Genomic DNA, 26,754 nt, shown 5'->3' on the forward strand with positions numbered 1-26,754 from the left:
GATCTAACAAACTGGGGATTACCGATTCTTGGTGAAGTTTCGCAAAATCGGTAGTTTTGGAGTGCGTCTGTGGTGACACTAACTTACACTTAATTTTTTGTTAAACGTGAGTATTTTTCAGTCCATGTCATAAAGTCAGACACAGGCGTATTTACAGGACAGGACTTTGTTGAAGTCAACGCTTTGCGGTTTGGCCCTCATCATTACCTACCCGGCCCCTAGAAGTTCGTCGTTTGCCAAGGAAAAGGACGTAGCCCAGCCACGCTTGAGATAATCGAGTTGAAAGGTTTTGTTCTCCCATTTCTAAATGAACAATCACATCAGGCTGAAATTTGGACTCATGAAAGTCGTTAATAATTGAAATAATATTGTGCATTTTTATTTCGAAATATTATTTTGAAGTTATTTAAATTTGTCTGCTTACGACCTTTTACCATGTTTACTGGCATATGACTGGGAACTCCATCTGCCTTAAATGTGAACTCGCCCTGCATTAAACTTGCCTTTTTTTTTAAGCGGCATGTTAAATCCTAACGTCCTTTTGCAGGGAACAAACTTGGCTTTGCATGTAGGCCTACCCATTTATTTTAAGTGGGACGTTAGCACGATTGGACATTTTTTTGTTACATTATGATTACACGCTTACGACCTTTTGCCTGGCACAAATAATAAAAAAACACCTTTTGTCTTTTGTTTACTGTTTATTACGTCAGAATGACGCAGCCCCATGAGACAATATGTATATATCAAATGAAAGATATTTCCAAGCTCTATCGATTACCTGTAAAACACGAATTTTGACCTTTTGACCCATTTTTCGCCCTTACCACCTTGTATGTTGCTACACAATTATTGTGTAGCATTGCTAGCAAGACCCATAGTTCTAGGGGTAATCATTACCCATGTTCCCAATGCTTACCTTCCCAATTCAACCAATGACATACGTGTTGTCCAAATGTCCTGCGCTCTACCAAAGTAGCCCCACAAATGTGGCCAATTTACTGGACTGCGTTTACATCAATAACTCAACAGGATCCATCAGTCTGGATGTACATGTAATGCCAACATGGCCAAGGGGGTGATTGGTGCTCATATGCAGTGCAGACATATACAGTGGAACATCGCTATAACGAACATCGTGGGATCCACAGAAATTGTTCATTATAGTGATCGTTCGGTATAGCGATTTTCACACATTTTTGGCGCCCTCTTTTGATCATTGTTATTGTGTAGTTGCATTTACAAACCATGTGTGGAGTCGCCAAACTTGTCCATTAATATTTTCAATTCCGTAGCAGAGCTTCACCAAGTACACCCTGGTAGTTACTGAAAAACGACTTCGAACACGTGCGACTTGGAGACAAGCCACACTTGGAACATGTGCAGGTACCCGAAAATGTAGAACTTTGTGAAGTTTTTACTTTCACTTTGTTTGTACTTGAAATTACACGAAAAATAGACGTCTGAAAAAGGGGGAACTACTTTCCTATCGCTTTAAAGAGGGTGAATGTACTTCTAAAGCGTAAATAAACTACAAACAAAGTCTAAATGTGAAAATAAAAACTTGACAAAGTTCTACATTTGTACATTTTCGGGACATGTTCCAAATATGGCCTTTATTTACAGAGGTAGTCCAGAAAATTGGCCACATTTATGGGGCTACTCCTGACGCTGTTATTTTGTCTTCTTAATCATCTCAATAAAGGTCAACAGAGGTGGCAGCAAGTCATTTTTTGCAAGTCCAAGTCAAGTCACAAGTCATTGTTTGCAAGTCCAAGTCAAGTCACAAGTCATTAGGTCTAGTCACAAGTCAAGTCACAAGTCATTAGGTCCAGTCACAAGTCAAGTCACAAGTCATTTGGTCTAAACACAAGTCAAGTCACAAGTATCTTTGTCCAAGAACACGTCAAGTTGCACATTATTTTGTCCAGTTGTAATAAGCTAAAAGAACCTGGCGTCAACTTACGAGTTATTTTGAACATGCCTCCTTAATTCCCCTCTTTCAATGTGTTGCAATTACTATTCTTGTAGTTTATCACATATCTGTCGGATATTAGCCCTTTGTATACTTTAATAAATTTACTTTACATTGTAGAAATAAATGTTGAGATAACATGAAAAAAACCCAACTTTGTATTGTTACCATGGAGCTTTAATACATGCAGACATGCCCGATCTGGAATTAGGGAAAATATACATTCTGTCTAGGGCAGATTTTCAAGTACTAGAGGCTAGAAGTTATTTAGATTCAATAGCCATATGAAGCAAGAGTTTGTACACAGCCCAGAATGACCGAAAATCTATTCGCGGTTAAGCCCCCCCCCCCCCCCCCCCCGGAAAAAAGTCACAGCGTGACTACTCACTGCTCATCGTGGGTTTTAAGGTGCCGCACGAAATTGCTCGTTGTGTTTGGGCCATCAGTGACAGTGGATCCACATATTTTACAAACAGCAGACCTAGCGTCTGACTTGGGTTGGTAGCAAGTCATTTTTTGCAATCCCAAGTCAAGTCACAAGTCATTGTTTGCAAGTCCAAGTCAAGTCACAAGTCAAAGCTGGTATTTACAAGTCAAGTCACAAGTCACAAAAATAGCGACTCGAGTCCGATTCGAGTCCAAGTCACATGACTCGAGTCAGCAACTCTGAAGGTCAATCATTGCAAATATGATGATAAATTAAAGTTGAAAGTATTTATAAAGTTGTTTTTTGTTCCGACTTGTAACCTACGACGAGTTTGTCGGTTACAATTGGCTGCCATCTTGTTTAGATCTCGGCTTCACGTGAACTAGATGGCAGCCAGTACTAAACCAACAAACTCCTCATAGGTTTCGCGTTGAAAACCCCCCAACTTTTTAACCCTAACTGAACTCAACCCATCCAAGTCCAACAGCAGGTGTTGTTGAAATCCGTTAGAATGGGTACAGTACCCCTAAACTGATGGTCTTTTACATTGGGTTTGGCATACCTCCAGAAACTAAGTCCAACAGTGTGTGTGTACAATTTCCCATGTGGGTGTTGGAATTTGCCTGGATGGGTATGGTTCCTAGTAAATTATGCTAGGGAGGGAGTTAGGGTTTAAAATTAACTATAATTGATACGCTGAAGATGTTCTCTGTCACTATTTCTACCATATAAAGATACTTCTGATGTTCAAAAACTATTTGTTGAGGCTGGGTTGACGCTTCTTGATGCCAGTTGACGCTTTTGTCCACGCATTTTAGTAGGACCACCTCTATGGGCTCCGTGCACAAGTACTCCTTCAATTAACGGCCAAAAAAAAGGAGAGTTGGGGGGAGACATCTATAGACTGGTTCCCCTTCCATCCACTGCGTATTTCAGATGGTCCAAAGTTATTGTGGGCAGGGATTAGTCTGGGACTCTGGGAGACCATCGCAAATTAAATTCAAACGTATTCGCGCGCCGACAATGCCTGCCGCTCATGTGAAGTCTCTGTGGCTAACTTTGGCAAATTCTTCCAACTTTGGTTGATATTGACATAGAGCCTACGTGTACATGTTTGTCTTGTTGGTGGGAGGGTGGCTATCTGATCTTCAGTGAAGGATGAAGGGGAGGGTGTGCATGGTGGGGAGAATTTCTAAATAAAATTTTGCAATTTTCAGATTTGCTCTTTCAAACACCATATTTGCAATTATTAAAAAAGTCAGAAAATGTGCTAAATATCTACAAATTTAATTCAATAATGTCAATTTTTTTAGGACTTTTGACATTCATTTGGCAAGCGTCGAATTGGAAGAATTTCTGGTATGGTATGCCTCCATTCTGTATCACAGAATGATAGTAGCCGTTTTCCAGTTGTTTTAAGATGATGTCGCTTCCTCAATGCTCAGCACTGATCAGTAATGTGCAGCACGGCGATGTGGTGCCTTGCAGCACAACTGTAACCAACGGCACTGATCTCCAGAGCATAAACCAGCATGCATATCACACAAATACCACCTCGTACCTCGACGATCCTTGCATACATATACAATGTACATGCAGGATACGTAGCTCGCTACATGTACATCAGGTCCTCGACTTTCTGTTCAACCGATTTTTGTGTGCGCCCGAAAGTTTGTGGTTATTTTTTAATAACAAGAGTGTCAGCAAGTCAAATTTAGGCAAGTCAGTCAAGTCAAGTCACAAGTCATTTTCCTTTCAAGTCAAGTCTAGTCTCAAGTAAAAAAAAAATAGTGAATCGAGTTGGACTCGAGTCCGAGTCAGGAACTCGAGTCAACAATACTGCCTTAGTGCCAAATTGTCGACGATGACAAGTGAAAAATGACACTGCTGCTTCAGTGAAAAACAATATGTAACTTGCCAAACACCATGAATTATAGAATTTACTAATCAGCGTCCAATTTGTGCGTGACCTCGCTAAGAGCAATGGCCATTGTGTCTGCGGTCATGGGCATTCGTTTGTGGCATGCTTTCGATTCCAGGGACCGGAAATTTTTAAAAATGGTGTCATTAGAATTACTTAAGAGAAGTCTTACTTTAAGTTGAAAGATTCATTTTTTGAATGAAACAACACCCTTGACTCGAAATTGACCAAAAGTAAAGAGGAGCATGTAAATAAAATCACTTCCGTGCAGTATCAAGCCCCTTAAAAATTACAAAATGTATGTTACATGAAACTTGAAAGTGTACAAATTGGCTATGCACATTGTACAGTATGTAAACGTCATGTGCAAATATTTTCCCATAGAGATTTGCATGTACCAGACTTTGGACCAAATTCACCTTGGACCAAGTCGATTGAGTTGACCTTTGACGTTTAAGCTTCTAAATTTCACAATGTCCCATTGCGGTGATCTGGTGATTAGACAGTAAAGATGGTCTAGTCCCATGGCAGTCCCACAGATGTTGACGTTAAAGGTATTATTTTGTGCAACATTTGCAAACATCAAAAAACAAACTACCAAATTATTTTAAAACTTACTTGACTGTAACTTTATGTAAGTGAATAATAATCTCAAGCATTCTGTAAAATCATGGCACCTTGTGTGCTGTCATTTTCAAGAAGAGTGGAATTTTTGTATCAATTTCCATCGATTGTCGGCCAACTATCGTTGGAAAAAAACCCGGACTTTTAAAAAAAATATTGCCCCGAATTTATCAAATTTAGTTAGTCCAATTTTTTTTTGCAATCAGTTTAATCCGTGAAAGGGTGCAAGCCAGCTACCGTAGTCTGGTTCCCTGACCTGACAATTCCTCGATGTCTATAAATTGCTGTTTTGTCTGAAGTAGGGTCAGACTACATGTACAAGGGAACCAGACAAGAAGAACAACATTTTTTCTTGTTCTTTTTTGTAGCATCTGCCTGTATGAAAGCAAAAAAACTTTAACCATGTCAGTGTAACAATAATTGGCAAAAAAATACTATAACCCCCAAATCCTTTCATTTCTGAAAATGACAGCAAAAGCAAATGTTGTACACATTATACACATTACCCAGTGCCTGTTACCTTTAACTTTTCGAAACTGACTGACAAAATGTTGTAGCCTATTGTACTCAAACTTTCTGTGTTCTCTGAAGTAATTAGATGGGTCGGTATGATATATAGTAGTGCAATTAAAATTGTGATGTGTTTCAAGAGAGATTATGCACATGATGTACAATGTTTATCTCCCCCCCCCCACCCCACCCACCATGCCAACATCACAGAACTGCAACGTGTTTCAGTCTGTGCACAAGTCTGATGCCTTACAAAGTCAGAGGGAAGCATGTGACAGATATGTCGTGATTGATATTTACATAGAATGAATGATCATTTCACCTTTGATCCCAAGTGGGTCCAGGGGTCATAAGAGGAGCCTGGGGTCATTAAACAATATAGATACCGGTACATGTACCCAGACTGCTGTGTATCATGTGTGTATCACGTCGATGGCTTCCTGTGGTATACATGTACGTTCGTATAGGCCAATATACGATCATACACAACCAGTGCTGTCTTTAGAGTTTAGGTACATGTAGATACATAGCACTTTAGATTGGCTTTGACTTTGTCCACCATGCAGTGCAGTGTATGTTCACATTCCAAGGTATTTTTATTTTATTTATTTATTTTTTTGCTACATGTAATTTGTAAAGTATTTGGAATGATGCTGTTTAACTGTTAACCTGCTAATGAATACACACGGTTGGGACTGAAATTGATCTTTAAATATCTGCTCAGATTTTTTTCAAATTGCTGCACTGCATGCCTCACGTAGATATACTGCCTAAAACACTGTCAATCATGTATGTTTAAAATGTTCAGTATGCGACTGTACACTTGATGATCTGTTCTGTGCACTGTGCAGACGTGCATTTCTCAATTCATCTACAAATGTCTATGGCTGGTTGAAATGTCAAGTACAGTACATACAGGTGCATGTACATTGCAGCTCTGAATTTTTGTTCCGTTTGTACATTTTGTAACCGTAGACAGCTACATGGGGCTTAAAAGTCTACATGAACTTGTACACAGTTTGCGTGGGAATGCCATACCAGCACATGCACTGGTATGTTTGATTTTGAGCATTAGTTCTGCTTACAACTTGTTTTTAGAAACTATTCAGTTTGTGCTTTGGAGACCATTGTGTCAAGGCCGTAGGTAGTCGGGCTGCCCAACGAATGAAATTTAATGAACTGGAACCTTGGCCATGAGCCAGATACATGTACGTGTGTCAAGGCTTTGACTAATTCTGTAGTTTACCTGTGTGCTATTTGGAAGCTAATTTTTATGTGTAATTTGTTTCTATTCAGATAATGAGTCTGCTTTGATGTATTGTCGGACCTTGTTTAGTCTGTCGCACTCCTGAGCCTGACATCATCCATCATGGGGATGGTGAGCAGTTGCTGCGGCCGGCGGCCCAACAAAAGTCGTCTCCACAGCCACAGTGAGAGGGCAGATTACAAGAAGGGCAAACGACTCGTCAGCGCCTCCTACAACGCTCAGGAATTCGACATGACCTTTGACCAGATGAATATTAATGAAGCCTCCGAGGAGGAGCTGATGACCTTACAAGGAGTCACGCGAAACATCGCCAAGAACATCATCTCTTACAGACACCACATAGGGGGCTTCCGAAAACCAGAAGACTTGGTGTTAGTGTCGGGCGTGGGCGCCACAAAACTGGAAGCCTTCCGGACGGAAGTCTACTGCGGCCCTTACGCTGTGACCTCCCACATCGACAAGGTTCCGAGCCGGACGTCCTACCACCGGGTCAACTCGAAGGTTTCATTTGAGAACAAAGTCAACGTGAACACGGCCGCGGTCCCCGCGCTTGCCAAAGTCCTGAGCATTGGCCACGAGTTTGCTGAGATTATTGTGAGGCACCGAGAGGAGCACGGACCCTTCACGTTGATCACGGACGTGGGCAAGATCCCCGAGATCGGCTCGTACCGGTTTGAGCTCATGCGCAACCACCTCACAGTCGGCGAAAGCTCAGAGAGCACCGTGTCCACTCCCTCGTTTCTGGAAATGCGTAAGTTGTTGCACTCGGAAGAAGAGGATGTTAGTGGAAGTGAGGTTCAAACTTCAAAGTCCTCTCGGAATTCCCCAAGGAAACTCGCAAGTCAGGCAACACAGACTGACCAGATCTTCTTGCCACTGATCATGACCTCCGTGGAGGCCTGGGCTCGGCCAGTCGTTGACCTTCCATCAGACAATGATAGCAACAAGAGGAGCACAGTCCGAACTGGCACGTGGAACCTTCAGCAATTTAGCAGAGAAAAGGCTGAAAACCTCGGTGTAAAAGAAGTCATCTGTATGACCATATTAGAAAATAGGTAAACATTTTGTGGATTTATTTAAAGGCTTGACATGTATACATGTAAGAAGAAGAGAAGAAAAACATTGCATTCTTACAGTGAGTGTTAAGCTGGCCTCAGGTCGACCTGCGAGAATAATAATGCTCAAGTCCCAAAACTGAAAAATTGTGTGATTATCACAGAACAAGCGGCATCTCGCCACAGAATAATCAATGACGATTCGCAGTAAAATTAGATGATCTGGATGAATGCATGGCATCGTAACTTCACACAGGTCGACTGCAATCGTTTCCCGCTGGTCGGGAATATGTTCCGTCGTAGTGCAGAAGTTGGAATTTTTCTACTCTCGTGACTTTATTTGTTGTTAATAGCGCCAACTGCTGCCGATCGTCTATAGCAGTACCACTCAGGTCGCAAAAAATCTGCAACTGAAATGTTCCCCTCAGTTTTAGCTCAGGCACAGCTTGATCCTGAAAAGTCGGTCACCGACTGTTCTGTGTTGTCCCAAAGTCGACCTGAGGGTGGCTTAAAAGGTAGCATCATACATGTAGCATGTGACTTATAATTTGGTCCACAACACAAATTCTTGAAAAAAAAATCTTCCCCTTTTTTAAAATCAAAAGGGTCTTGTTACATACATGTAGGTACAATGTATACATTTGTAATTGTATGCACACATGTACAGTTGTACTCTGTGTGAATGTGCATGTGAATCAGACCATTGTTAAATCTTGTAGTTTTGGCTTGTGTTTTTCTTACTAGCATTTTTTCAAAACTTTTCTGCTAACTGTTTAGCAGCATCAAGAAATACAAGGTACGGACATGTACATGTATGGCCCCGCTAATTTTTAGTATTAAAAATATTTTGATGTCTTCTTTCCAGGCTGAGTGTGCTGGCCGTGCAAGAAATAGCAGACAAGGATGCCTTAGCTGTTGTAAGTAAACACTTTAGGCTTAAAAAAAGTCATAAATTTAAAATCATGTTGAATATAATAAACAAGACGCACAAAATCGGTTACTCACATTACGAAAATGTAACGTGAGTAACCGATTTTGTGCATCTTGTTCATAGTACATAACACATTTTTCTGGATGTCATCTTTGGTGCTTAGGTAGGTCTAGGTCTACTCTATCTACCATGGGAATAACAGTTATTAAACCTTTTCAGTAAGGTAATAACAGCCCAAGGAAACTCAAAAGTACAACAAAAATGTAACTTGAGTAACCGTGGAATTGCCCATAAGGCTTCAATATTAAACAGCAAGAGCACTCGTACACTTAAAAAATTTCACAAACAAGATTGTATCCAAAGGGTGCAGGGATCTTATTTGTATTTTCTGTATGATATACATTTCAGTTTTCATGTACATTTGTACACATGTGAATCATGTAGGCCTATACGGTAATGAAAGGTTTGCGGAAACACCATGTGCGAATAATTTCTCAACTAAGAGAATGGTTCTGAGAAGAACCAGAGGTATACGGTGTATACGGTGCACATTGGGCCCTACAGCGATCTCGATCAGACCTTCTGTCATTGTCAGTTGTTCCATATTGGCACCAAACCGAAGTATCGAATTATGAAAGATTTGAATTGATTTGAACGTTTGACATTTGGTTCAGTAAGAGATCAGTTGTTCTGCATGTATTTTGAAAGATCTTTCGAACTGATGCAGTCATTCGGAACAATACAAAAAAAGTCCATAAAAAAAATCCATGAAATGTTTGAATTGACTGTGACAAAAGTTTGACATTTGATTCAGTAAGGTTCAACTACATGTGCATGTAGATCTTTTTTACTGATCAATGCAATCATTCGGAACGATACAAAAAAAACCCTAGAAATGTGTTTGTGGACAAACACAAGCTGTTTCGGATATTTGAAATACTCTGTGCACCGATGAGCAATTAGTGACGTCACTACAAATGTCTTATAACAGCACATTATACGTACATGTCAAGTTTCAACAAAATAGAACATTATAGTTCTGTACATACAGTCCTATAACAGAATAAAATGCCCCTTTAAGGGATGTCACATGACATTTGATGATCATGTCGCTTCAATTTCCATCTATAACACATCCCTGTTGATGTGCATACAAGTTTTAACCCAATCGCACTTGTACTTCCAACGTTATAGCGATTTGAAAAAAATGCACATTTATTGTCACGTCACATGACACATGATGACGTCATCGTTACGAAGACCATCTTCGGCTGCTGGTCTTAGCGTCTGACAAGTGTAAAGTCAATCTGACGTATAGAAGTGCAAAAGTGAATGGTTTGAAGAAAAACGTGTACAAAACCAATAGAGAAAGAATGCATCTTTAATGTGACGTAACCTGACACCTCATGACGTCATGATCCAAAATTTCTTCTAGGACCATATTTTGGTGGTAGTCTAAGTGTGTACCAAGTGAAACGTCGATCGGATTTACGAAAGTGCCAAAAAGTGGAGTGTTTATTAAAACGTGTACAAACCCTATGGGAAATGCATCTTTAATGTGTCGTTACCTGACACCTGATGACGTCACGATCACAAATTTCTTCGAGGATCATCTGTGGATGATGGTCTAAGCGTGTACCAAGTCCAAAGTTGATCAGATTTACGAAAATACCAAAGTGGAGTGTTTTTAAAACGTGTACAAACCCTATGGGGAAAAATGTAAATAATGTGATGTAACCTGACACCTGATGACCTCAGGATCACAAATTTCTTTTAGGACCATCTGTGGGTGGTGGTCTAAGTATGAATTAAGTTTAAAGTCGATCGGATTTACGAAGATGCCGAACTGGAGTGTTTTAAAACGTGTACAAAACATATGGGGAAAAATGCATCTTTAATGTGACGTAACCCGACACCTTATGACGCCACGATCACAAATTTCTTCTAGGACCATCTGTGGGTGGTGTTCTAAATATGTGCCAAGTCTGAAATCAATCGGATTAATTTCACAGGGAGTTTAATTCCCTTACTATCTTCCAACCAAGTATGTCTTTCAACAATAATTACGTCCGAGTTACTTTTTGGATAGCTGCAAATGATGGATGGACTATAGCTTTAAAGGTCTATTGTAAAGTCGTCTGATAATCAACAGAGCACATGTACACAAAGTTTGAGTTGACACCAGGTTCACTTCATAAAAAGTCCACTTTCGCTTACAATACCCTTGTCATTGTCACATGATGGTTGATTTATGATATTTTTATGACGAGTCAGAGTGTACAGGTACATGTATACCGTGGGAAAAGTGAGGGTACATGTACGTGAACTTGAAGAACCGCTTTTGAGACACTGTGCATTCTACAAATGTGTACAGTAACACATACACTGTAGATAAATACCGACCGAGCACATATTTATTCCCATTCATAAATACCTTATCCGTAAAAAAATATCAAATAATTCGTTCAAAAAATCCCGATTTTGTTCAACAAGTTCACTTCATGCTTTTTGAAACATCCCTCTAGCAAAATAATGGAGTGTTCAGGTGGCGAGTAAGATGTAAACAACCCTTTTATGGAGATTGACGCGCGCGTAACATGTTCTGCGCGATGTCACGCAGAACGCACCTGTGGCGTTGCGTTTTGAATTTAGAACTATAAAATTCTAACTCGCTTGTAGTGTTGCGCATGCCTACGTGAGGATTGTGAACGTTCAACCAATGAAACGGTAAGAGGCACTGGATTTTTAGGAGTCCACATTTTATTGTGACACTGGAAAAGTGTTTAAGACCAGCTAGCCATGTCTTTATTATCCGTTTAAGACCGGCCACGTGACGGGCTCTCGACCAATAGGAATGGCTAAACTGTCTGAGGTATTTATGAATAATTGTTTTCTCTCAACAACTTTCTTGATGCCTGGGCCCAATTTCATGGCGCTGATAAGCACATGATTTTCTGCTAATAGAGCCTTCGTCTATTTCATGGAGACCATAAGCAGTAAGCACAGCAAAAGGCACGCTTAAGACCAGAGGACAAACTTGCTTAAAAGTCAGTGACGTTTAACAATAGAAATGTCCAGCGCAATTGCCAGTACGTACATCCACACCATTAAGCACCGTCGTTTTTACTCGATTGTTCTATGGTAGTTTGATATCGATTCTCATATTTAACATATTGATATATCGAAATTTTCGATATTGGGGAATGATATCATTAATGTGTCAGATTATCGTCAAAATAAATCTCCCGTTTGTGCTTTTACTTTGTGTTTTACGCTTGCTGTATAACATGTATAATGAAATAAAACTCGGTGGCAACTTGTGCTTGTGACTCAAAATAAAAAAATTGCGAAATGTCAAGCGGCATGGCCTTGTGCTCTGCATTCGCTGGAATTTGCGGTCTCCCCCATTGTAAAACCTGAAAAGAAACCGCCCACTCTAGACTAACTGTCAGTGCTGCAATTTGTTTTAAAACGTTTGAGTCGAGGTACAGGTCACGTTGTCTGCTGAACTGCAAAAATATATGGAACCAATGTGCACATGCACAGTACAGTTTTTAGCTAGTACAAAAGTATGTTTACATGTAAATGTACACATGCACACACAAGGGCGAATCCAGAACACAATTTTGGGGGGGGGGGGGGGCCAAAACAATTTTTGGTCCCCCCAAAAAGTGGGTCAAAAAAATACGGCGTGGGGTTCGGGGCCCGCTTAAGGGCCCCGAAAAATGTTTGGGTTCTAGATGCTCTGTGGTGCGATCTGAGGCAATTTCTGACCACTTTAACCAATGGTTTTTTGAGGAAAAGATGGTGGTGTACTCATTGCCTGCCTTTATTGCGATGTCAAATAAAAAAATTTAAAAAATTGGTTTCGTTTTGGGGGGGGCCATGGCCCCCTTTGCCCCCCCCCCCCCTGGATCCGCCCTTGTGCACACATGTATGTAATGTATTACATTTATGTACGCATGTATACCAGCAGAAAAACCAAAAAAACAAAAAAACAAATCGGAACATTTTCATTTGCAGTTGCACCTACATGCCTAAAGTCAAACTTTTGCTGTGGTGCAAAGATGAGGATTGTGAAATGATTTATTTCAAGCTGATAAAAGAATACCTTTGCCCTCACAACGATTTGTTTATCGTTGTCTGTCAATACCGCTTGAAGTATGCAAAGATGCTTGTCCTCCTGGGTCAGATAAAGTAATTCAACTCGTTCGACGACGAATATGGATTTGCGAATTACCAAGGCCATAAAATAGTCTGTTGGATTTTGATTGTCTGACAGCAGGCGGTTGTCAAAAAATTAATTGCAATGTTGAGAGTACATTGTACATGTACATGTACATGTAATGCAACTTTATTATTTGTCGCTTGAATGCTCAAGCTAATGGCTCACATTTGCAGTCTCGTCTCATGGTATCTGAAAATACTAAGTACATGTAAAACATGTTCTATGCACTAATGTCAGTTAGATAAAGTATGTACTTGTATGCAATTCCACACTAATGGGCCAATTAGATAAGTTTAGATGGATGTTGCATATTAAGGGTAAAAAATGAGCTAGTATTTTCCTCAGTTTTTCCTATACCTTGCTAAGTTGAAAGTTACTAGGACAAGAAAATACAAGAGATGATATCTTTTTTATTTGAGAAAAAAACAGGAAAAGGGTGCTTAGGACAAATTCAGTTTCTATAATAGGCACTTCCAATGACATTATTAAGCCATTTTACATTGTTATCAAGTTAAAATATAACAGTTTTCACACTGGCTTCAAATTTATGATGTGATTAGAGTTACGTATGAACAGGGACAGACATTTTGTGACAAATGTCCAGTCTGTTCGTCCGTATATATCCTGATTATAAAATATCAAATAATTCTTCACATTAACTCTTTGAGTTTTCTAGGTTTTGACTGATAGCATTCCTCCAGGGTACATCTTCTTAAATAAGTCAATATTAGGGGATCATTAAATTTTATGCTTACTTTGTGACCTTATCTAAAATGTCTGTCCTTCGTTACGTACTTAACACTTTTTAAAACAACACCACTTTATTTTCTAAAATACAAAACCAGTTATATAATTTGCTGGTGAGGATATGTGTTCGAAGCTTGCAATGTTTACAGCAAAAATTAAGAGACCAAGATCCTAGTTTTATCATCAAAACTTAAAGGTCTTCTCAAATGTCACACTTTTGGGCCCATTAGTGTGGAATTTCCCATGTACATCGTGAACAATGTACATAAATTTTTGTCATGCAGCTGCTGGTATTCCATCATCCATTCATGTATTCAAAACCTCAGAAGTCTAAATTGTATTCTTCTTTTTATTGTAAATTTATCTTACACTTTCATTGGTCATTAAAACCACAAGTTACATTTACTACATACATACCGGTACTAAAAAGATAGAGCTTTAAAATAACAAATATGGAACTTTCATACTTATTTTTGCTTGTCCTTTTGATGAGGGCACTCGGCCAATAAACAAGATTTTTCCATGATGTACCTGTGACTGACAGTGTTTTAGGCAGTACATGTACGTGTGAGCCATGCAGTGCAGCGATTAGAAAAAAATCAGAGCAGATAGTTGAAGATCAGTTTTGATTCCCAACCTGTGTTTTATGATGTACGGTACCTGCAACTTTTAAGAGCAGCAAAAACACCCAAACTCAAGGCATTTGATGCATGTTTAGCACGTTTAGAGATTACTACACAATGTCGATTCACTTCATAAAGTATATACTTGAGTTTTCAAGTTCATGCACATGGTATTGAGACTACCAGCAAATTGCTGTTAATAATATTGATGTACATGTTGTTTTTTGTTGATATTTTTTTTGCGATGGGGAAGGGCCAGTAAGTGTTTTTGCGCTGCATGTAATTTCCATATTGTGATATAACTAAAAGGTACAGTGATAGCTTGCGGGGGAGATACATGTACGCCATGTTTAAATTTATTTTCTGAAAATAAAAAATATAAAAAAAAACCCACAAACCGGGGCCATGCATGGCCCTGTTGTAATTGGTCCCCCCCCCCCATGTCCATCATTGCATACACATGGAGTGTCATGGCCAAGCGGTTAAGAGCACCGGACACATGCTCTGGTGTTTCAGAGGGAACAGTGACGTGGGTTCGAGCCCGCCGGCGGACACTTGTGCCCTTAAGCATGGCACTTAACCATTATTACTTCGTCCTTCGGATGGGACGTTAAGCCGGAGGTCCCGTGTGTTGTATAAGGCCTAACACACGTAAAAGAACCCAGTAACACTTCTTGCTAAGAGAAGGGGTTTTCCAAGGTGTTTCTGGCCTCTTAGTTACACTCCTTTGTGGAAGTCCTTAGGAGAAGAATATAATATAATAATAAAAAGATACTTATAAAGCGCCAAATTGCCATAATGGCCTTAAAGCGCTAAATACAAAGATAAAAAATAATTACCAAAATACAACAATTACAATACAGAGGGTTCCCGTAGAAAAAAAAATTAAAAAGACAATTACAAAAATATGTAAAAGGCAGTTTAAAAAAAAATTAAAAATCTGGACCAGTCAGTGAAAATTTGATTCAATTCTACATTAACAGTTAAAAGGAAATTATGTTCAATTAACCCTAACTGAACTCAACCCATCAAAGTCCAGCAGCAGGTTTTGTTGGAATCTGTTGGGATGGTCTTTTACATTGGGTTTGGCATACCTCCAGAAGCTAAGTCCAACAGTGTGTGTGTACAGTTTCCCATTTGGTGTTGGAATTTGCCAGAATGGGTATGGTTCCTAGTAAATTATGCTGGGGAGTTAGAGTTAATTAAAATAATTTTGCCTAAAAAGGTAGGTCTTCAAAAGAACCAACCAAGTGCCAAGTACAATGTACACCATGCATGTACAATGGCATACATTATGTTCATGTTCCTGGCAGTAAATGAGACTGTAAACATGGCCTAATTACCCTGTGTGTTGATGCAGACAAGGCTGTTTGTTTTGATTACAAACATTCATCTTGTCAACAGTTAATCCTTTTCAAATCTGATGTATCCCTGTGGCCTCTCCTATTCTGAAAAAAATAATAATATTGAATTCTAATTAATCAGATAAGTGATTGTTATCATAATGTTGGTTTAAACTTTGAGCAGAAGTTCCTCAGCATTAGACAATGCTTCATGTGGTACGTGTGTATAGGAACATAATAGCGCACGTTGGTTGGGAATTGGCAAATGTGGCAAAGTTCATGGGTAGTGTGACTGTGAATTGAAACGCAAAGGTCATGGAAAGTCCGTTGCCACTGGTAAAAACCTCACAAAAACCTTATCAGGAGCCAGACCTACTGGTACATTTACAACATGTACACATGGCTGAACACATACATGTGTACACATACGTAAATGTTCAATGCATGCACACACACCTCTTTGAGAGAGTGACTCTTCAGAATGTTTTTCTTTTGCAATTTGAGTTACTTTATGTAATCATTTTTTAAATGACAACCTTGTGTTAGTAATAAGAGTACGGTACGTTGTTCGTATGTATGTACATGTTTACATACGATACACCCACACATGTATGTATAAATTTACATACAATGTACACACCGGTACATGTACACCAATGAATAGCTATGGTGGGGGGGGGGGGGGGGGAGGCCAGGTTGTAACTTATATACAGGAGCCACTTTTGCTCTCATAACATCCCTGTTACACCTGCCCTGTGTACTTTACCATTCAAGTATCACTTACATTGTAAGTTGACTTTAACCTAGATTTTGTAGGTCTTTTGCTTTACATGTACATTTGTACATACTCACTGTTGGATAAAACTAGAATGCATTAAAGAATGTGTCTTGAATTTACAAATAAATCTTATGTCAGATGTAACAGGGACATGATTGGACTCCAAATGTTTGGAATGACCCATGTACATGTACGTACTGCTCAAGAACACGAACAGTAAATGTCGCGGAGAGGTGAAGCCTTGCCCCAACCATATTATAAATTATATGCAAGAGGCTCTACTATATTCAAAGTTTATTTTATAATTTAAAAGGTGGATTTGGATGTATGGAACATGTCTGCATCTTTGCTGGTTTTCAACTGTATATCTTAAAGTCCGCTTCCTCTTTTTATATTTGAACCAGGAAAGTTACTGACTTGTTATGTGTACATGTATGTTCCGAAATTCTTTCGTAACACCACACTATTCATTGTCTTATGTCTGTGGTATAATCTTGCCTGGTTTGCAGATATGCGCAGAGTTGAATGACCCAACGTTGGCCGTTGTACGGAATTGGCCGAGTCCCAGGGGCATCTGGAAATGTGTGACATCAGAATCGGCAGGGAGGATGTTCCAGGTATTTATGTATTCATTTATTTATTCCGTTTCTTTAGCCAGGTTATGCTCAAACAGTTTAAAACTGGTTTCCCTTGGGACCCTGCATACATTTTAAATTATTCATAAATACCTAAGACAGTTTACCCATTCCTATTGATCGAGAGCTTGTCTGACGTGGCCAGTTTTAAACGGATGTTAAAGACATGGCTAGCTGGTCTTAAACACTTTTCCAGTGTAACATGAAATTTTGACTCCTAAAAATCCAGTGCCTCTTTTACCGTTTTATTGGTTAAACGTTCACAATCCTCACCTAGGCATGCACAATACTACCAATGAGTCAGTATTTTGTAGTCCTAAATTCACAACGCAACGCCCTTGGTGCATTCTGCGCGACATCGGGCAGTACGTGCGACGTGCGCGCCAATCTCTATAAAAGGAGCTGTTTCCATCTTACTCGCGAGCTGGAGACTCCATTATTTAGCTGGAGGGTTGTTTAAAAAAACATGAAGTGAACTTGTTGAAACAATCAGGGTTTTTGACCGAAAAGTTCAGATTTTTGTGACCGAAAAGGTATTTATGAATGGGAATGAATATGTGCTTGGTCGGTATTAATCACTCTGTTTAAGACCGCTTGGAGTCTGGTTGCTGATAATTACCCTCGCCGAAAATTATCAGCACCCAGACTCCAAGCGGTCTTAGACAGAGTGATTAAAACCTCCCAAGCACACATTTATTCCCTTATGAAATAATGTTAAGCAAAGACTCTTGGTGAATCAGACGACGAACATTAATATTTACAAATACAAGTATTTCACAAATATTACAGAAATATAGCTATATATACACAATGCAAGTTTGTTTTAAACATTCAAGTATAAGGAATGAATTACTGATTACGGGATGGGTGAATTCCCCACAAAAAGCCTTTTGTGAAATTTTTTTTTTAAAAATCGGTGATTCAACGACTGTTTTGTGACCAAACGAAATCATACACAAACAGCCGTCATAAATGCTGTTATTATCCTCGTCCAAGATATTTAAATTACTTAAAACATTGCTCTGATATGCTAATTTCCGTGAAATCGATCATGTATGTAAGTTTATTGTGCAGCTGCGCAACAAATTTGTTGCGTAAGTCCAGTGCATGACGCAAGTCATGCAATGTTTCGTGAAATCGGCTGCTGGATTTTCATTCAGGGTGACAGAAATTTAAAATGATGGCTTTAGACAAAGCTAACGGTAGAGACATTTTTTTAAGGAAAGTTTAAATGATTATTGTCTTCCATATGGCGCATTGTAGTTTTCCAGAGTGGTGCACTTTTATTCAGCATGGGAGCCTGGTGATCAAGACCTCCAAATAGATTCCAAATAAGGGGTGCCAACTGAGTGACCAGAGGGGGTGGGGGAGGGGGTGAGGGAGAGACCATGACACTGAATGACATGAATAGGAGAGTTGCAATGAAGTTATCATTAGCTAAGTCATTGCAAGTCAACCAGTAAAGGATATATTCCTGTTAACTGTGACCTTACTTATAAATTGACTTATAATTTGTCTTGTACAAATGTAAAATGATTCGTGATTGACCTGATCACACATCAGAGACTCCCAATCTATCCACATTTTCAAGAAGCTTCTCGAAACCCATCTCTTTGCTCTATGGACTCCTTCACAAGTACCCCATCAACGGCCAGAAAAGGAGAGTTGGGGGTGACCTAGACTGGTTCCCGATCAATCCACTGCGTATTTCGAATGTATCCAAAGTTATTGGAGGCAGGGATTAGTCTCGGAGACCATCACAAGTTGAATTCGAACGTATTCGCGCGCATGTGACGCCTGACGCTCACGTGAAGACGCGATGGCTATAGCTTTTGCACATTCAGGAAGTCGTGCGTACTTCATGCGCGAACCAGTACGGTGCAGTGTATGCGCACGCTGTGTGTCCCGTCCACGGAGCTCTCAAAAGAGGTAAAAACCGCCCTCTTTTGTTGGCGCACGGAGCCCATACCACTAGCTCTTCTTGATTGTTTCTTCGCTGTCAAGCACTTTGATCTTGCAAAAAGCGCTATAGAAATCTCCAGTTTTTTATGACAATGCGATCACTTTTTGGTTATCATAATCGAAAGGCAACTTCAGGTCATCTCCCATTGTGGGTAAAAATTATTTGTTATACAAAAGTTTCAGATTAAAAGTTAAAAAGTTTAATTATTTTCTTCAACGTGCCAGGGTGTGGAGTACAACGGTTTCCTGTGGAACACATCGGACGGCGTGACCCTCACAGAATCGGCACTTCTGCAGTCTCCCAAGCGAAGCACCAACGGCAAGAGGCACTTTGCCCGCAAACCCTTCCTGGGTTACTTCAAGCTCCAGGAACTGGACGTGGTTCTCATCTCAGTTCACCTGAAATTCCCCGGGCTGAACAACAACTCAAGAGACAAGCTAGAGGTATATCAGAATACAGAAAATGTGTTTCTCAAATTCTTTTTTCCCCCCTTCTTTATCATGGAAAAGCCTCCAAAACTCCTGGTAATCGTTGAAGGACCTGGGTAAGGTTTCCTTTTACATTTACATTGTATTTTGGGCTTGATCATCAATCAATGTTATCTTCCGATTCTTGATACACCATGTTGGGGAAGCTACCGGTACTTTTATGTTGTTTTTTTAACTGGACAAGATTATTTATTGGCACCAATGATTCTGTTCTATTTGCAGGAAGAAATCAGTCAGTTATCACTCCTTAACGATGCCCTAGAAGAGCAACTACCAGGTGAGGTTGAATGGTTCAGTCAGAAAGAAATTAATCACTCTGTTTTAAAATGTGGTATCAAAAAAATAATTGTGACAGCAGATTTGTAGTGCGCGCATAAGGTACATGTACATGTATGTGGCTTGAAACATTGAGTCCTGACCAGAGTGACTTACGACTGGATCAGAGTGACTTGAGACTTAACCAGAATGACTTCAGACTTGACCAGAGTGACTTCAGACTTAACCAGAGTGACTTCAGACTTAACCAGAGTGACTTCAGACTTAACCAGAGTGACTTGAGACTTGACGAGAGTGACTTGAGACCTGACGAGAGTGACTTGAGACTTGACCAGAATGACTTCAGATTTGATCAGAGTGACTTGAGATTTGACCAGAGTGACTTGAGACCTGACGAGAGTGACTTGAGACTTGACCAGAGTGACTTGAGACTTGACCAGAGTGACTTGAGACCTGACCAGAGTGACTTGAGACTTGACCAGAGTGACTTGAGACCTGACCAGAGTGACTTGAGACTTGACGAGAGTGACTTGAGACCTGACGAGAGTGACTTGAGACTTTGACCAAAGTGACTTGAGACAGTACCAGAGTGACTTGAGACTTGACCAGAGTGACTTGAGACCTGACCAGAGTGAGTTGAGACTGGAACGGAGTGACTTGAGACTTGACCAGAGTGACTTGAGACTGGACCAGAGTGACTTGAGACCTGACCAGAGTGACTTGAGACTGGAACGGAGTGACTTGAGACTTGACCAGAGTGACTTCAGACCTGACGAGGGTGACTTGAGACTTGGCCAAAGTGACTTGACATTTGATCAAAGTGACTAAGGACTTGAGACTCAAATGTGACCTGAGACTTAACCAGAATTGAATTGTGATGGGACTTCAGTGACCAGTGTTTCTTTAAACTGAATCAACAAGTTTAAACCAATTTTTTCCCAATAGATGAGAATGACATTCTGATCGTGGGAGACTTCAACAGCGCCCCCTCTGCCCCCGACTTCAAGGCTCTCACGACAGCTGGGTTCAGCTACGCCATCGCAGAGGACCGCTTCACCAACATCAGTACCAAGAACCCAGAGGGATCACATTGCTATGACAACGCATGGTTCAGCAAAAGCTTACACAAGATCCACACTGGTGAGACTGCCTGTCCTATTTCCTTTGCACCATTGTGTACCATCGACTTTGTGCATGGGGGCTCTTGACGTGACGTCATATCCGTTCATGTTTAATCCGGTTCATTAGTAATTTTGTCATACACGCATGCGCACCACTGATAACTAGTGCCCATTGGATAAACGCTTGAGTTGCGTTAACTTTCGTTTCCATTCATGCTATGCTATACCGTGTGAAGTACAAGAGATGACATCACACTAATGAACCGGATAATGAATAATCACTCAACTTTCTGATGGGAAGGGGGAATTCTGCTTCAGATATTGGAAATACGATAACCAATTGTTATGAAAGTTGGTGTGGTAGGAGTTACCGTTATGCTGAGTACATTGTACATACTGGTACATACATGTAGATATTTGCAAATTTTACTGTCGGAATTAGGTTATTATTTGTTGCTTGTGGTCTAATTAGTAAAAATGCTGAAATTTGTGGAAAAAGGACAAGGGAAAATTGGGTTAGGGCAAATTTAAGTTGGAAAAAAAATTGTGCACAAGTCTATGGGATAGTCTCCTAATGACCCATTTCTTGTTAGTGTTATAATAACACTTATTAATATTTCATGCTGCCATCTGTGAGTAAACGTGAAGGAGTATATTTTCCAATTTAAAATGAAATTTCACATCTCAATCTGTCATTTTGCATGAACGATTGTTATAAGTTGGTGTCTGCAAGGCAGCCTATAAACTCATCAAAGCTCGGAACGAAGAAAACAATATGTGGTGATATCGGATAAAAAGTTTACAGGGGGACAGATTCTGCACATCCCCCCCCCCCCTCGTCCCCTGCCTTTTTTAGTTCAACATCAGTTTGTACTGGTAAAGTATCAGAAAACAAAGAATAACCATGCGACAAACTCAGCCAATCAAGACAAAATCTAAAGACACTAGTCCTGTATTTTGCTGCCTTTTTCGTTTCAATTCCAGGCGAGTCGCACGTAGTGAGGGAAGGCCTGACGCACCCCCTGATACCAGACAACTGGTCCTGGGGTGGGGTGGTGTCGGACCACTGCCCGCTGTGGGTGGAGTTCTACTCGGATTGTGACCTGGACGAGGGAGGTCCGGGAATCTTGGCCCAGTTATCCAAGGTGAGGATACTGGCAAAATAGTGGAACAGCCGTCAAACGAGAGGAATTGGATTGTAACAAAATTCACATCACAAGCTGAAAACCTGCCGAGCTGAAAACCTGCCCGTGTGAAGACTAGTCTAGAGAGTAGACGTTGTTATTGTTTGATACGCGATAACCGGCAGCGGCCGCGATAACACGCTGTCGCGAGAGGGCGCTATCACGACTAACCAATATCGCCCACGGACTTGTCACTAACGTCTAGGGAAACTCGTATTGGTTGTGTAATGCGCGCACCTGTTTGGCCTAATATATGCAGCGTGCAATTCAAAATAATTATAGTAGTTCCAAAGCAAACTTTCAAATTTCTTCCAGTGCAATTAAGATGCAGCAAGACCTTTGTTTAACTTCACTGGTCAGTCCTTTTGTTGTGTAGGACTGAAAATGGACCGCAATTGCCTGCAGAAGTCGCGTATATGCACTAGTTTTTCAGGGGGAGATTTCAGCAGATTCACTAGACCTTGTTCTGACAAGTCCGTGGGCGATATTGGTTCGTGGTGATAGCGCCCTCTTGCAGCGACGGGTTATCGCAGCCGCGGGTTATCGCGTATCAAATCAAACCAGAACAATGTCTAGCCCCTAGACTAGTGAAGACCAGTGTTTTGGCAAAATGGGACGGAACTGAGCGGAGGTCGAATTGAGGGTTTGGAGGTAGTAGAAAAGAGAAATAAAATTCTCCTTAATACATTTCTGTTTGTTGCACTTCAATTGGACATTCTGTTGACAAGTTTTGGCTGTTAAAGGTTCGCATTTAGCGACATGCCAAAAAAGTAAGATACTGAGCAAAAAGCCTTTAAACTTTTGAGTTTTGTAGTCGTTTAAAAGAAAGATGCCAAATCTGTTTTCCTTAAAAGCACTTTTATTGCACTATATTGATACTGTTTCTTTTAATAGTAAACATGTCAATGATTACATATATTGATAAATCTGAAATTGGGGGGAGGGGGGTCGCCCCATTTGTGTTTTTTTTTTTTTTTACATTTTTCTCCATAATGGCCTGTTTTCAGTGCCATCTCATTTTGCCAGAACGCCTCACATTTTTCCTGTCCAAAACAAACACGATTGTCCACCAAAACCGTAGAATGCACGGGCAGCCAGTTTGGGGCGGTGCAGAGAGTAACAGGCAGTGTGTTTGGGGCAGTATCAGGTATGGGTTGAACAGTATACTTTGCTCTGTGCGCTGTCGGAGTAAAATTATTGAAATTACATGTATGTGCCAAGTTTTAACTGATCTTGTTGGTTGCATAGAAAGTTGAAGACGGTAGAATTCCACTTACTATTGACCCCAGTAGACTTTCGTTCGTTTGTTTTTTTTGCTGTGTGTATCCTGAACTGAAAATAATTAAATCTACGCATTAACACTACCTGTAAGAATAATGAATTACAGTGAAATCTCGAAAAGTCAAACCTCAAAGAAACAGGTTTCAAAATTTGACTTAAGCAGAGTTTTGAGTTAAGCAGGGTTGTACGTATATCATTGTTATACTACTGAAGGGAATGGATTCTTTGTTTGACTTGACAGTTGTTTTGAGTTATCAGAGTTTGACTTTAATATCGAGATTTCACTGTACATGTAGCTTATTGAATAAAGCAGTCAAGGCTTGTGATATGATACTTTTTTATTGGGAATGTTGCAACAACAAAAAATTGAAATCTCCAATATTGGAAATTGGGTATTTGATTAAATCTTAAAATGATAAGCCAAATATACATTTATAGATCTACACTGTACATGTACAATGCAGATAGGTGTGTGATTTAAATTCTCTTCTCACTTTTGACGTTTTTTGATATTCAAATAATTTTAAACAAAACTGTGTGTGTCTGTCTGTTTAATATTTGTTGTCAGTGGTCAAAACAACCACTGCTCGTGAAAGGAATTTTTGTCAGTAAATACGAATTTTCAAGATTTTTTTCCAGACATGGTGCATAAATTGAGTAAAATAGGCCTTTATAAATATGGATTGTTGTTAATTATGCAAATACGTTATGTTGAATAATGTTATCTTCTATTAATATTAACCAAATAAGGTAAGACTGTACAGATGTATAGTAGTTTCAATGACAAAATTGGTGCAATTATTCTCATGTTACTATGAATTACTCTGTAAATGGTGATATAGTTTGCCTACTTGTATACTTGATGCACACAGGTTTTTTTCTTAATTTTGTTTCCAAAACTTGAAAAAATGTATGTACATTTTCCAGCTGCAAATGATTTGAATGGGGGAGCGTGTTTGAGATATCCATTTTAATATGTGAATGTGCATGTACATGCACAATTGCACATCAAATAAGATTGCACTACATTGTATAAATAAAAGATTAAAGGGCCATGCAATGAATTTTTCTTAGGAACACATTTTGTGCAACTTTCTGCTCCTCTTAGAAGTATGAACACTTTTTGATACCCCATTTTGGTTATTTGATTGAAAAGTGCACTTCTCTGAACATTAAAATTCCTTGCTTTTCCAGACGACTGAGGGCGCTGTTGCTGTGATGTCATTTCAAGAAGACACTGTTCAGGGGTTTTCCTTTCAAATTGTGAACCTGACATTTGCTCATTGAAAACATTTGTGAGAAAGGTTGCACATTGGCTTACTGCCATGTACTGACACAACAACGAATCACCAAAGAAAAGAACATAGTTTACAACAGCAACATATCCCAAATTCTTGCAACTTTTTGCGCTGCGATAGCTGTAATAATAAGGTTTCTGCCCGGAATGACATCACAGATTTGCTGATGAATACGGAAATTGGCATTAGCCAAAAAACCACATAAAAATTAGCAAAAGCCAAGTATGTACCTGTGCACACATGATTGGCTTTTGTAGCACTATAATCTTACACTGGTGTACGTATGTGTACATACCTGTTCATCCTTGATAAGCTGCTGGCAGTTTATCGTTCAAGGCGTCCCGCACCAACTCTTTTTACAGTTCAACTATTGCTCATAAATTTTGTGTATATAGTACCAGGTTTGACATTTGCAATATAAAACAAGATGAATTTGATAATTTTTGTTTCCATTTCTGTTTCACCAAATGACGTTAAGAACAAACTTGCGACAATTTGTATATTGAATGATGATGCCAGTATAACTAATTTATTATATGTATTTTGAATGCATTGCTATGTGAAGGGACAAAAATCAAAGAACTTTTTTTACCAACAAATTTGATTGGATTAACAATAAATTAACAAATAAGACAAACATGTGTGGATCAGTGGCATGCATGTAGCCTTGATTCTGACATGTATTGTACATGTACCGCGGTAGTTGAGTGATTTACTAAGAATTGAGAAGATGCATATTAAATGTTACATTGTACATGTACATGCCAAAGGATTTTAAGCATTTCTGCACACTTCCACCCATAAAGAGCCTATCAAACGAAACCTTTAATCTTCATTTTAAGGTTCATTTTAGGTTTGATTTTAGGGAGTGGGAGCCAGTCTACATGTGGGCACAGCATAAACATGTAAATTGAATTTGTTCATGTACATTGACACATGTACTGATGTACATGTAGGGGGTGCATACCTATGTTTCCCAATACCGATGTTCCCCAATACCGATGTACCCCGAAATCCCTACCCAATAACCCTAACCCTTACACTAACCCTATAGCCCTAGCGCTAACCCTAACCCTTGCCCTAATCCTAAGGATTTCGGGGAATATCGGTAGTGGGGAACAACGGTAGTGGGGAACATCGGGTAGACCCCCATGTAGGTGTATCTCATGTGCATTACATTCGTGTGCTTTGTTAATTGCAAAATATACATGTACTTGTAATAAGGTGTATGCTTCCGTAAAAAAAGAAAAGAATGAATTTCCATTGCAGACTACATGTATACTAAGTACAGTATTTGAAATATTTTTGTATTTTTTTTGTATACATGTTAAGGCATTGGTTTTATGGTGCTTCATAAAACTGCTGTAGAGGACGGTTTGGGCGTGATGTTCCAGGCCAATGAATCTGCAGTACTGTTGGGGGGGGGGGGCGCCATTTATAATGTTACATGTCACTTCCTATTTCATATTACGTATGTGATGTGTGTTTGTAAAGTCAGACAGAATGGAGTACCGAAGTGTGACGTCATTTAGAACCAGAATGTGTAGTGCAAACGAATGGAGTACGCGCGCGTGTTGGTTCACGGGCGGAATCACGCACTAATGTCTTTCACACGCATTTTGTGCGCGTGACGTATTCACTTTTGTACTCCATTATCAAATGTGCAACATTGTATGTACAAAGAAAGGCTAGTTTTCCCATCATTTCTGGTATGACTGGCTCAGTGTCCAAAATTGGAGATTCCAGACCTTGACACCAAATTACTGCCTAATATTATTGATGCCTGTTTTTGCCCGATATTAAAATTTGTTGCTTTTTTCATTGACTGTAGATGGGTTGGACCTGGGACCCTTGGATGGCTGTTCCAGTGCTCTACAAGCTATCCAAGCCCCAGGTCGTAGGTTCAAGTCCTGTTCCAATTAATTTTTCTTCAACTTAAAAATATTATTATAATAAGTGCTTCTAGTCAGTTTCCCTTTGGGGCTTATTTGAAACATTATTCCATTTTTATTAGAAGTTTTGAACAAGGGCAGAACCAGGCGCGGAAAAGAAGGGAAAGCATATTTAAGTGTTTTTAAC

The 26,754-nt window shown here is 39.7% G+C and overlaps 1 protein-coding gene across 3 annotated transcripts; it reads left to right on the forward strand.

The window, feature by feature from the left end:
* On the forward strand, positions 1-25,920 carry LOC119737647 (endonuclease/exonuclease/phosphatase family domain-containing protein 1-like). Of its 3 annotated transcripts, none has more exons than XM_038212133.1 (8): positions 1-106; positions 6,754-7,779; positions 8,645-8,696; positions 16,939-17,046; positions 19,252-19,470; positions 19,738-19,792; positions 20,737-20,931; positions 21,897-25,920. In XM_038212133.1, the coding sequence occupies exons 2-8, from the start codon at positions 6,827-6,829 to the stop codon at positions 22,076-22,078; spliced, it is 1,764 nt and encodes a 587-aa protein (XP_038068061.1). In that variant the 5' UTR covers positions 1-106; positions 6,754-6,826; the 3' UTR covers positions 22,079-25,920. The 3 variants fall into 3 exon arrangements, with proteins under 3 accessions (XP_038068061.1, XP_038068062.1, XP_038068063.1); XM_038212134.1 differs by lacking the exon at positions 1-106 and adding an exon at positions 191-286; XM_038212135.1 differs by lacking the exon at positions 1-106 and adding an exon at positions 4,801-4,877.
* The last annotated feature ends 834 nt before the right edge of the window (positions 25,921-26,754 follow it).

This window comes from Patiria miniata, unplaced genomic scaffold, assembly GCF_015706575.1.
Source record: "Patiria miniata isolate m_02_andy unplaced genomic scaffold, ASM1570657v1 HiC_scaffold_3, whole genome shotgun sequence".
In the NCBI taxonomy this organism is placed as follows: Eukaryota; Metazoa; Echinodermata; class Asteroidea; order Valvatida; family Asterinidae; genus Patiria; species Patiria miniata.

Bases quoted from the DNA above. Each gene is read 5' to 3' on its own strand.
- LOC119737647 (XM_038212133.1), top strand. From the start codon at position 6,827: ATGGGGATGGTGAGCAGTTGCTGCGGCCGGCGGCCCAACAAAAGTCGT. The intron at 7,780-8,644 runs GTAAACATTTTG...TCTTCTTTCCAG, and splicing joins ATGACCATATTAGAAAATAG to GCTGAGTGTGCTGGCCGTGC. The intron at 8,697-16,938 runs GTAAGTAAACAC...CCTGGTTTGCAG, and splicing joins ACAAGGATGCCTTAGCTGTT to ATATGCGCAGAGTTGAATGA.